At 54.2% G+C, this 11,621-nt stretch overlaps 1 protein-coding gene across 1 annotated transcript in view; it reads left to right on the top strand.

The window, feature by feature from the left end:
• The window catches only part of RSPO4 (R-spondin 4), a 30,920-nt gene extending 19,675 nt beyond the window's left edge, over window positions 1-11,245 (top strand). Inside the window, exons 2-5 of the mRNA XM_059707561.1 lie at window positions 5,360-5,548; window positions 6,228-6,368; window positions 8,920-9,105; window positions 11,142-11,245. Coding sequence (XP_059563544.1) covers window positions 5,360-5,548; window positions 6,228-6,368; window positions 8,920-9,105; window positions 11,142-11,245 — 620 coding nt within the window. The remainder of the gene's footprint in view (window positions 1-5,359; window positions 5,549-6,227; window positions 6,369-8,919; window positions 9,106-11,141) is intronic.
• The last annotated feature ends 376 nt before the right edge of the window (window positions 11,246-11,621 follow it).

Raw genomic sequence — 11,621 nt, forward strand, 5'->3', positions numbered from 1 at the left:
TTGACTAGCTCTTGTTCAGCCTATGTCTGAACCCACCATTTAGTCAAAGGGACCTGAGCCCTGATTGGCCGCTCCCAGGTTGAGTGCTTCTGGGTGGAGATGGCTCTGCATGAACCTGAGGCTCGGAGGGTGCAGAGGCATGGGGCCTCTGTTAGCAGAGGGGGGTCACAGATGCGATTGCCCACCAGAGCTTGTCACACGTGCGCACCAGAATAGGGCACTCTGCCCTCCTACAAATATTCTTAGGTCAACAGGCCAGCCCAGATCATTGTCTATCAACCCAAAGTCAAAATTCTCAAGAGATGCAGCCCAGCCTGCATGAGCTGTTTGTCCCTTGTTCAGCATCCACCAGGGAACAGGCTCATGCAGTACAAGTGTGGCTGCCAGGGTCAGTTCTGAGGGGTAGGAGGTTGTGAGCAAGGAGGACACTTCCAAAATGCCTAGCACTCTTATTCTTGACTTGTTAAAATGTACATTCCCAGGCTTACAAGCCTCCCTGGGGATTCTTATGCACGGTCAAATTTAAGAACCATCAAGTTTGGATCTTTCTAAAGCAGCATTATACAAACTCTAGTTGTCATCACCTATCTACACTAATAAAAGAGAAACATGGTAATTGGCGTACGACCGCTACCCTTTTCATTGGCTAATCAGCGAGATATGCAAATTAACTGTAAGCCAAGATGGCGGCCGGCAGCCAGGCAGCTTGAAACTAACATGAGGCTTGCTTGCCTCAGTGATGGAGGATCGTTGGAGGAAACCAACGTTCCCCGCCTGCGGCTGCAGGCCTCTGAGCGGGCAGTTTAAGAAACATTGTAACAAATACCGCTGGACTTCAGCCAGCAGGATCGCAACATTGTAAGCAAAGGCCAGAATCTACTTTCAGCCGCAGAGGCCTAAGAGCTTGAGCCAAGCCTCAAGCTAAAGCTGGCCCAGAATAAAATTTAAAAAAAGGAAAAAAGGAGCGTTTGGGAGTTCAGTCACCCCCAGCCTGAAAACAGCCCTCAGCCCCTCACCCAGACTGGCCAGGCACCCCAGTGGGGACCCCCACCCTGAAGGGTGTGTGACCAGCTGCAAACAGCCATCATCCCCTCACCCAGGCTGGCCAGGCACCCCAGTGGAGACCCCCACCCTGATTCAGGACACCCTTCAGGGCAAACGAGCCGGCCCCACCCATGCACCAGGCCTCTACCCTATATAGTAAAAGGGTAATATGCCTCCCAGCACCGGGATCAGCGGAGCCGAGAGGCCCTCGGGGCACCAGGATCAGCATGACAGGGGGCAGCGCCCCAACCCCCTGATTGGCCCTGCTCTGTGTGTGATGGGGTAGAGTCATAACCTCCCCATCAGCCCTGCCCTGAGTGTGACAGTGGCGGCGCCCCAACCCCCTGATCGGCCCTTCTCTGTGGGTGCTAGAGGGCGGTGCCCCAACGCCCCCCCCCCATGGGCCCTGCTCTGTGTGTGATGGGGTAGAGCCATAACCTCCCCATCAGCCCTGCCCTGAGTGTGACAGTGGCGGCGCCCCAACCCCCTGATTGGCCCTGCTCTGTGTGTGACAGGGGACGGTGCCCCAACTCCCCTATTGGCCCTACTCTGTGAGTGACAGGGGGGAGCTCCTCAACCCCCTGATGGGCCCTGCTCTGTGCATGACAGGGTACGGAGCCCCAACCCCCCTGATGGGCCCTGCTCTGTGTGTGACAGGGGGCAGTGCCCCAACCCCCGGATTGGCCCTGCTCTGTGCGTGACAGGGGGTCACGCCACAACCTCCCCATCGACCCTGCCTTGAGTGTGACAGGGGGTGGTGCCCCAACCCCCCAATCGGCCCTGCTCTGAGCCTGACCAGGGGCTGCACCTAGGGATTGGGCCTGCCTTCTGCCACCCGGGAGCAGGCCTAAGCCAGCAGGTTGTTATCTCCCGAGGGGTCCCAGACTGCTAGAGGGCACAGGCCGGGCTGAGGGACCCCCCCCCCAAGTGCACAAATTTTTGTGCACCGGGCCTCTAGTCCTATATAATAAAAGGGTTGTATGCAAATTGACCCTAATAGCAGAATGACCAGAACAACTGCTGGACCAGTCACTATGAGGCGCACTGACCACTTCTTGGTCTGATTGCCTAATGGCCACCTGCGGCGGGGGCGGGGCAGGCAAGCAGGCAGGAACAGCTGACCTCTTGGTCCCTTCCCCTGGCCGTCAGGCACGACCCGATGGTGAACAGGGAACCGGGGGTGGGTGGCAACGAGGGATGGGGCCGGCTGCAGGCAACTGGGGAAGGTGGCCCTGATCGCAGGCCAGACCTAAGGGCCGTACCCGTGCACGAATTTCATGCGCCGGGCCTCTAGTTAGTCATAAAATTGGCATTCGACTCTCTGCAACTGTGACCTTGGGGATGGAGGAAAAGAGCATTGCTGTACTTAACTAGTTACACAGATGTGATGAAAACCCTGAGTAAGACAATCAGAATTCACAGTCAGAGGTGCTATTACAACATGGAGGCCCTAGAGGGCACGCTAGCCAAACGCCAGGACCAAGGCAGAGCCACCTCTCTTCAAAGACCTGGGGTTGAAAGATGCTAGTTGAGATCCATAGTGCATTCTTGTACACACACACACACACACACACACACACATACACACACACTCACAGAGACTGGCACTATCTGAGGTCAAGGGGAGGGTCCTTGTGGGGTTCTTTTGTCTTCAGAAAGTTGAAATATCACCCTACACATGTTAGTGCTGTCGCTCTAATCGGGGCGTCTTTGCTGTTGGCTGCCTGACTTTGGGGAAGGTTCCACTCCCCTGGCCTCAGGGTCCTCGGTGAACCGGCAGCAGCCGGGATGAGTCACCCTAAGCCCTGCCGAGAGACAGTGGTTATTTAGAGGGTTGCTTTGTCCCCATCTATGTTGCTATCTGTCACCTCTGCAGGCTTCAGTTCTGCCATGAGGCCCTGTGATGGCAAGGCCAGGTGTGGGTCACCATTGAGGCCCCAGGCCCTGAACGAATGCTCCACGAGGGCAGTGGACGGCCTACTGACATGGTCCCTGCCCCAAGCGGTTCTATGAGACCCTGAGCAAGTCATGGCACCTCTTTGCACCTCTGTTTTCTCAGCTGCAAAATGGGCAACAACACCCCTGTCAGAGCATGAGTCTCAGTTCACAAACTCAGTTTGCAGAAATGCCATTTTGTTTTTCTGCAATTGGACATAATTTCTAATTTAAACTCCTTTCCTGCCAAATGGCAGAGACCATCTCAAGCCAATTGAGGGTCCCTTTGCCCTTTGTGGGTGGGGCGGCATCTCAGGTCCAGGGGGCTTGTACAATGCCAAGGCACTGAGGAGGGGCACCCTGGTGTCCCCTGGCATCACTCTGTGCCCACCAGTGTGGCTAAGACCTGACATCATCAGTCATTATCACGTAGTTCTCGGCATCTGACAGAACCGGAGGCCTCAACCGGAGGGACAGCACTTTCCTCCCTCTCCTACAAAAGAACCTGAGGTAGACAGTCCCGGGGCTGGTCTGGCTTGGCCACAGTGTCTCCCTGTCAGGTCCCTCTGTCACCTGCCTTTGCTGTGGTTCCAGCGACCTCGTTCTCAGCCTCGAGGGAGGAAGGAAGAAAGGAAGAATAGCCCTGCCCGTCCTTTAAAGGGCATTTCCTGGGTGTGGCACAGGACATTCCCACTTAAAGTCCATCGGCCAGAATGTAGACACATGACCACACGCAGCTGCAAAGAAGCCTGGGAAATGTAGTCTTTATTCTTGGAAGACATAAATTCTGCTAAAAATCAGGGTTCCGTTACTGAGGAGGAGGGGGAGAATGGACATGGGGAGACAGGTAGCCTAGTGCTCAGAGGCGCAGGTCTCCACTGCTCTCAGAATTTCTGTCACCTCCCCCTGCTCAGGATCTCAGCTTGAGGATGGGCCTGTGCTTGGGGGGAGGGGGATGGGAGGAGGAGGAATAGAAAGAATATAGTTCTCTGCCCCTCCCCGCACCCCCAGGACAAAATAGAGGCTAAACTCTTCTTTTAAAAAAATATACTTTATGATGAAATATTTCCAACCTACAGTTGAGAATAAAACACAGTATGGTGAAGATTTGTGCACTGGGCAGCCACTTTTATCAAATCTTGCCATTTTCATAGTTACTTTAGATTTTAGGATATTAAATATTACAGGTACGAGTAGAAGTCCCCCGCTTTCTTGCCAATGTCTTTTCCCACTTGTCACCTCAGAGGTGTTACATCCTGAACTCAGTGTTTATCAGCCCCTTCTGTCTTTTACTCTTAATACAAATTTATGTATAATAAATGTTACAAAATATTGTTTTGCAGGTTTTGAACTTGATGTAAATAGCTTCTTACTGTATGATTCATTATGCAACTTGCTTTTTTGCTCTCAGCACTGTCTTTGAGAAGTAGCCACGAAAAGACTGTAACTCTACCTCTGTCATTCATCATGGCTGGGCCAGATGTGTGGTTTATGGCTGTGGCATATGTCTATACCACAGTGTGCTTCTATATTTTGATAAGTGGTTAGGTTTTTGCAATTTTCGCTATTAAATAATGTTGCAATAAACGTCTTTGTGCATGTCTCTTTGTGCACACACACGAGTGTCTCTAAGTCCGTGGGTCTGAGAATGTGGTCCCTGGACCAGCAGTGTTAGCATCACCTGGGTGCCTGTTGGAAATGCAGACTCTCAGGCACCACCTCAGACCTACAGAGTCAGACCCTCCAGGGTGGAACCCCATGCTCTGTGTTACAACAAGCCCTCTAAGAGGTGCTGAAGCCTGCTCGAGCCTGAGAACCACTGCTCTGGGTTTTATAGCAGAAATTTACTAGATGCTGCTAGACTTTTCTCCAGAGGATGGAAGTTTCCTCTCATCCTTGCTAGCCCTTGCTGTCATCAGAACTTACGGTCTTTGCCAATTGGGTGGGAGGTCTGGGCACTGTTCACTTCTCAGTTGTCCCTTTCTGGCCCTGGAAGTTCCTCTTACAACATCACACCTTCTCTCTGCCCTCGGGTCCTGCCAGGTCTATCGTTTTGGAAACACACAAACCTTAACTCGGCTCCTTGTGGCAGTTTCTCTTCTCAGGAGCATCAGTACTGTGTACCTCCATATGAGCCCGCTGGGTCAGTCAGGGGTCTCAGATGTAAGCAACAGCAATGGAGTTATCAGCAGGATGTGTGGGCTCCCAGAGTTCAAAGAGCTGCTTTTGGTCACATGACCATATCTAGTTGCAAGGGAAGCTGGGAAATGTAGTCATTTGACTGGTAGCTATGTGCTTAGTTCATATCCCAATGAGACAACATATATGGTTTGACCATCTCTCTCCCTTTCCCTCACCCTCCACCTGGTCTGCATGGCAGTGGGCACTGGTCTGGGGGGCAACTGCACAGGCTGCGTCATCTGCTCAGAGGAGAACGGCTGCTCCACCTGCCAGCAGAGGCTCTTCCTGTTCATCCGCCGAGAAGGTATCCGCCAGTACGGCAAGTGTGTGCATGACTGTCCCCACGGCTATTTCGGCGTCCGTGGCCAGGAGGTGAACAGGTGCAGAAGTACGTGGCTCCTCCCTTGTCCTGTGCTAGTGTTGGGCTCCTGGGCACCTCTGGCTCCTGTCCTATCTGGTACCCCGACAGCCACAGGGGAAGTGGCTGTATGCCTGAACCCAGACCCAGATGCTTGCTTGGTTTCAGGTGGCTCGAAAGCCCTCAGCAAGTCAGTGCCTTCTCTGGTATAAGCAGGGGGCCTTCATCTCTACCCTAGTTTGCTGTGTGGCCTTGGGCATGTTACTCACCCTCTGAGCCTAGCTCACATGAGAAAAGGAGTCCTAGCTCCTAACTCTCTTTTTGCTGTGACCTGGGACAATCACGACCACCTCTGAGCCTTGACGGAAATGGAGCAGGGGGTCCTCACTCCTGGCCCAGATTTGCTGTGTCACTTGCCTTTTCTTTGCTCCAATGAGAAAGGGAAGCTTGAGCTTTAAACACAAATAACCATGCTACCTTGGACATGTTACCTGCCCCTGCTGAGCCTCAGTTCAAATGAGAGAGGGAGTTCCCCTTGAATGCAACCCAGTTTGACCTTGGACAAGTCTCGGCTTCAAAGGAGACACTGAATCCTGGCCCAGGGCTGCAGGGCCTGGGGCTGCTCAGAGGCCCTCCCACCTCAGGCAGTCCCAGAATGCCCTCCTCCTGGGCAGCTGCCCTCACCAGGGTGGCCCTGGCTCTATTACAGAATGTGGGACCACGTGCGAGAGCTGCTTCAGCCAGGACTTCTGCATCCAGTGCAAGCGGCGGTTTTACCTGTACAAGGGAAAGTGTCTGCCCACCTGCCCACTGGGCACCGCAGCCCAGCAGAGCACGCGGGAGTGCCAGGGTGAGTGGGGGCCTCCTCATCCTGCCCATTGCCCTTCCGCCCCGCAGCAGAAGCTGGTGAGGGTGTCAGGAGACCTGGAAGAAGTGTCCCGTGGAGGGCAGGCCCCGCACACCATGTCAGGTATACACAGGAGTCATTCAACATGCTAAAGCCACCGTTGTGATTATTATTGCGGCCATCATTATTATTACCAAGGGAGGCAGCTGAGTACATAAGAGCACTGATTTTGGAATAAGACAGACCTGGGTTCAAATCCCAACTCTAAAACTTACCCATTTGTGACCTTGAGCAAGTTACTTAAGCTCCCTATCCCTCAATTTCTTCAAACATTAAAAAAAAAAAAATTACCATAGGACATAGAGCCTACTTTGTGGGAGAGGATTGTTATAAGGATTAAATTAATGAATAAAATTGGAAGCACTTAATAAAGTGGCTAGTATACAGTAAGTGCTCAATACATGTCACTATTATTACTGCTGTTTTCCCCGCTGCTCCTTTTCAGACGCCTTTGTGAGCTCTTCTTCTGTGATCTGTCCTCACTTGAGACTGGTTGTTCCCAGTGTTCTCACCTGAATCGCATATCTCTGCCCACTCATTCCCTTTGGGCTTGTGTTCACGGTCGTTCCGAAAGCTGGTGGCGCCTGACTCACTGTCCCTGGCCACATCCCTCCCTGGGCATCAGACCAGAGCCGCTCCTGCCCTCTATGTGTTTCCGTCCCTCCGTCCCCATCCCCAGCCTGGCGCTTTCTCTGTCCTTAACCAGCTCCACGGCCCATGCTGGCCACGCTGGAGGTATGGGCATCACTGGTGACTCTCCTCTCTCAGCCTACATCCAATCCGATCTGCTGATTCATTTGCCAAGAAATATTTACTAGGGTATCTGCTATGTGCCAGGCACTTCCGAGGTGCTGGGGCCATATTAGTGAGCAAAATAGATAATGCCTCCGCCCTTGTGGATGTAACATTGTGCTGGGAGACAGAAGAGTCACACAAGAATAAATACAGATGTCAGGTGGCAAAAATGAAGCAGAATAAAGGTCCCCAACCGCCCTACCCCCCCGCCAACCCTCTTCTCCCCACACTCTGCCCATCACTGGGATCATGGCCACCGCCTCCTGGCTGTCTGCCTGCCTCAGGTCTCCCTGCCTCCGGCCCCCATGCTGGCTCTCGTCCGGGCAGCCAGAGAGATTATTTCAAAATGGCAATTTGATCAGGTTTCCCTCCTGCTCAAGGCCCGTCAGTGGCTCCCACTGTCCTCAGGGAGAGCCCTCCCAGGCCCTGTGCAATCTGGCTCCCGTCTGCCAGCCTCTCCACCCATCACTGTTTCCTCTCCACTTGAGTTTATACTCCAGCTTCCCCAGTTCCCGGCTGGTGTCAAGCTGAGTCCTGCAGCAGATCTGCGGGGGTGATTCCTTCCACCTGGAGCACTTCTTTTTCCTGTCCCCCCCTGAGCCTGGCTCACCTCCCCCTCCACTGTAAGGCCACGGGAGTCTCCTGCTTCAGGAAGCCTTCCCAGTCCCCAGGCCCGCTCCCCCCGCCCCCCGTGCTCCCACAGCTTCCTGGGCTCCTCCCTTTACTGCGCGAGCACCCTGTCCTTCCAGCCCGACTTCTCCAGAGGCAGACCCAGGGGTGCCTTGTCCCTGCCGCACCTCAGCACCGGCACCCCCTGGCATGCAGTAGGTGCTCAGTCTTTGCCAGTCCGTGAATGCATCCAGCAGGACATTGTTCTAAGGTCTGGAGACCTGGCTCTGGGCCCAACAGGATCTTAAACCTCCTGTGTTCTCTTCTGTGAGACTCTTCTCTCTTCCCTTAGCCAGTCCCTTCCCTGCTCTGAGCCTCAGTGCCCTAAGCTGCCAAATGGGGGTGTTAATAGCCCGCCCCCCATTCTCTGCCACCTCTCAAGGACTCTGAAAAGCATCAACTGTGAAAGAATAGATATATTGAAATGACTCCCTACTAAGACCTTTTATGTCCATGACTTCATTTTCCCTCCAACAGCTCTGCGTAGCTTCCACCTTCTACAGCTGATCAAAGCCATGTGATCAAGTTCAAAACCATGTCCTGGCCCTGAGGGCCATTCAGCCAACCTTCTGGCCTCTCCTTCTGCCCCTCCCCTCCCAGACCCTCACTCCGCCCCCACCCCCCCTAGCTGCTCTGTCCCTCAAACATGGTTTTCCAGGCCCTGGGGCTGTGTGGGAGTCAGGCATGTGCTCGCTGCCATCGTCACCCAATGCACCACTGTCTCCCCTTAGCTTCTGTGTCACCTCTCGGGGAAGCCTTCCCCTTTAAAGCCAGACAGCTGGCCCCTCTGGCGTCTGGCCCACGATGGCCTGTGCATGCTCCAGAAGAGCCCTCGTCCCAGGCTCTCGTCCCAGGCTCTCAGAAGTGCGATTTAGATGTCTCCCTCTACTCCTGTCCGGCCTGAGTCCCCGCATGGTGAGATGGGGCTGCAGGCAATTGACCCGCCCTCACCCTGCCCTTGGATCTGAGGGACACTCCCTGCCAACTGACTCCATCGGTCTGTCTGTCTGTCTTTCCCTCCACCCCACAGAGGAGTGTGAGCTGGGCCCCTGGGGCAGCTGGAGCCCCTGCATGCATCACGGGAAGACCTGCGGCTCGGCCTGGGGCCTGGAAACCCGGGTACGAGAAGCTGGCCACGCGGAACAGGAGGAAGCAGCAACCTGCCAGGTGCTGTCTGAGTCGAGGAAATGTGCCATCTGGAGGCCCTGCCCAGGAGGTGAGCTCCAGACCAGGCCCACAGGGCTGCAGCGGGAAGGGCCCAGGGGCACCCTGAGCAGCCTTGGGACACTGGTCTCCCAGAGAGTACATGTCAGGACCTGAGCGCCCACCATTAGCCGTGGCTTCATGCGAGTGAGCATTGCCCTCCCGGTGTCCCTTCAAAGGGGGGGGGTCTGCCGTCTGCCCTCCTGGGGGTCAGGCCCAGATCGTTAGGAAGATCGAGCTTGTCCTTTACATCAAGGTTCTCAGCACTTTCAGACTGACCCCTCCCTTTCATCACAAGGGGTTTGGAACAGCCTCTTTAATATTCTGAAATGAAACTCATGGATAATGTAACCCACTTGCATATGTCATTTTCAAAAGATCAGCATAGTGTCATTTTCAAAAGACCACAACATAAAAGAGAAACAACAGAAACCTCATCATGGCAATGCTCGGGCCCAACTCGCCCGAGAACGCTCGGCGAAGTAGAATCATGGCCAAGTGATGGCCAAGCTCAGGGCTCAAGTGCACGTTTGTGTTGCCATCAGAGATGCGACTTCCCTAATGGTGACCAGCTCTTAATAAAGTCAACAAAACTGTCTGGCCACTTGATGAACACCACCCTGGCCACCCGAGACCAGGCAGTGAATGGGGAAAGGTTCACACACCCTTCGCATTCACACCAAGATGGAATTTGGCTGAGCAAGCAGATTGTTCAGCTATGTGAGAGCTGGGTGGGATGGGGACAACTCTTTTTTGTGAGGGACTGTCCCACCTCTGATCCCTGTCCACTGAATGCCTCTGGGACCCCCTTCTCTGTGACAACCAAGATCACCACACAGATATCCAAAATATTCCCTGCGGGCACTTAAGAACCGTTGATGTGGAAAAGAGGGACTGCAGAGTGTGGTCGGTAAGATGTGAATGGTGAATAGTAATAATATGGAATTGGCTAATGTTAACTGTGCTCTTACTATGTGCTGGGCACTATGTTAATTCTCTATACTCATAAGTCATTTAATCTGCACAATGACACTATGAGGTAGGTATTAGTATTATACCCATTTTACAGATGAGAAGATTGAGGTCCAGAGAGGTTAACTCATTTGCCTAAGGCTCACACAGCTAGGGAAGTATGGGCCTGGAATTCAAATGTAGGTCTGTGTGCAAAGAGGGATCCAAAGTTGTGTTTAAGGATGAGCGACCTGGAGCTAGGGCACCTGGGACATGGTGGAGCCAGGACTTGAACCCAGGGACACCCCTGGCCAAGTGAGCTGGGAGCCAGTTGAAAGTGACACCAGGAACTGCAGCCCAGGCTGTGCCACTGAGCAAGCAAGGCCTCTCACTGGGCCTCAGTCATCTCATCTGAGATGTGGGACTAATCAGATATTTGTGTCAGAAACTCACCCCAGCTCCACAGGGGTGGGGGCACAATGGGGTCAAGATTCTGAGTTAGACTGGGTTTGCGTCCCAGCCCAGCCCGCCCCCAGTGGGCACTGGGTGAGGCACAGACCCGGAGCTGCCTGCCAGCGCCTCCCCCACAGCTCCCTGAGTCTAACAGAGCACCTGGAGCGCGGCTGCCCTGCGGGGCCCCTCGCTGAACGCTCCTGTGTAGTTGCTGTTCTTTTGATTGTCGTTGTTTCAAGTGGCATCACTGGGGCCCCGAGGTGAGTGGGAAGCTGCTGCGGGGACCTGGGTAAACTGTGTGCCCGCCAGCAAAGATCCCTGTGAGCCATGGAGTGCGTGTCCCTGGAAGGCTCACGGGCACCCCACAAGGCCACCCTTAGTCCTGGAGGCCCTGAATGAATCTCCAGGCCTGGGGAGGGCCCGGCAAGTGAGCGCCCCTCCCGGCCCCCTAGGAACTGAGAGAAGTGTTCGGTCTGGGGTAAGTTTTCCCACAGTCCAGACTCCAACAGGAGTGGTTGCCAGGTCAGCGCCCAAATGTTACTCTGGGCCCTGCTGGGAGGTGGGGGGGCACCCTCGTCTTTCAGATTGCGGGGTCTTCCCGGACCCAGCTGGCCTCAGAAACAGCAGCCTGTGCTCCCGCTGCAGAGAGAAACCCCAGCCCGAAGAAGGGCCGGAGAGAGCGGCGCCCGCGCAAGGACAGGAAGACGGACCGCCAGCTGGACGTGAGGCCCCGCCGGCCGCAGGCCTGAGAGTCCAGGCGGCTGCTGCCCGACCCCCCTCCTCCAGGCCACGTGTTTTCTCCGCACCCTCTTGCTTTCTTGCTGCTGCTGCTGCTGCTGCTTTTTTTCTTTTCCCTTTTATCTTTCTTCCCTGTTTTCTGTTTTCCATGTCAAGCTGCCTTTCTGCTTTTCTTCCCTTTATTTCCGGTATTTCTTCCATATCTACTTTCCTCTCCATCTTTTCTTCCTGTCCTCCCTCCCTCTTCCCCCTTTTCTTCTCTTTCCTTTTATCTGTCTGCCTTTCTTTTCCTTTCCTCCCATTTTTCTTCCTGTTTATCATTTCTCCATTGTGTCTTCTCTCTCTCTCTCTCTCTCTCTCACACACACACACTTTGAGAGACCAAGT

The sequence above is a fragment of the Myotis daubentonii genome, chromosome 8 (assembly GCF_963259705.1).
Source record: "Myotis daubentonii chromosome 8, mMyoDau2.1, whole genome shotgun sequence".
NCBI classification, from domain to species: domain Eukaryota; kingdom Metazoa; phylum Chordata; class Mammalia; order Chiroptera; family Vespertilionidae; genus Myotis; species Myotis daubentonii.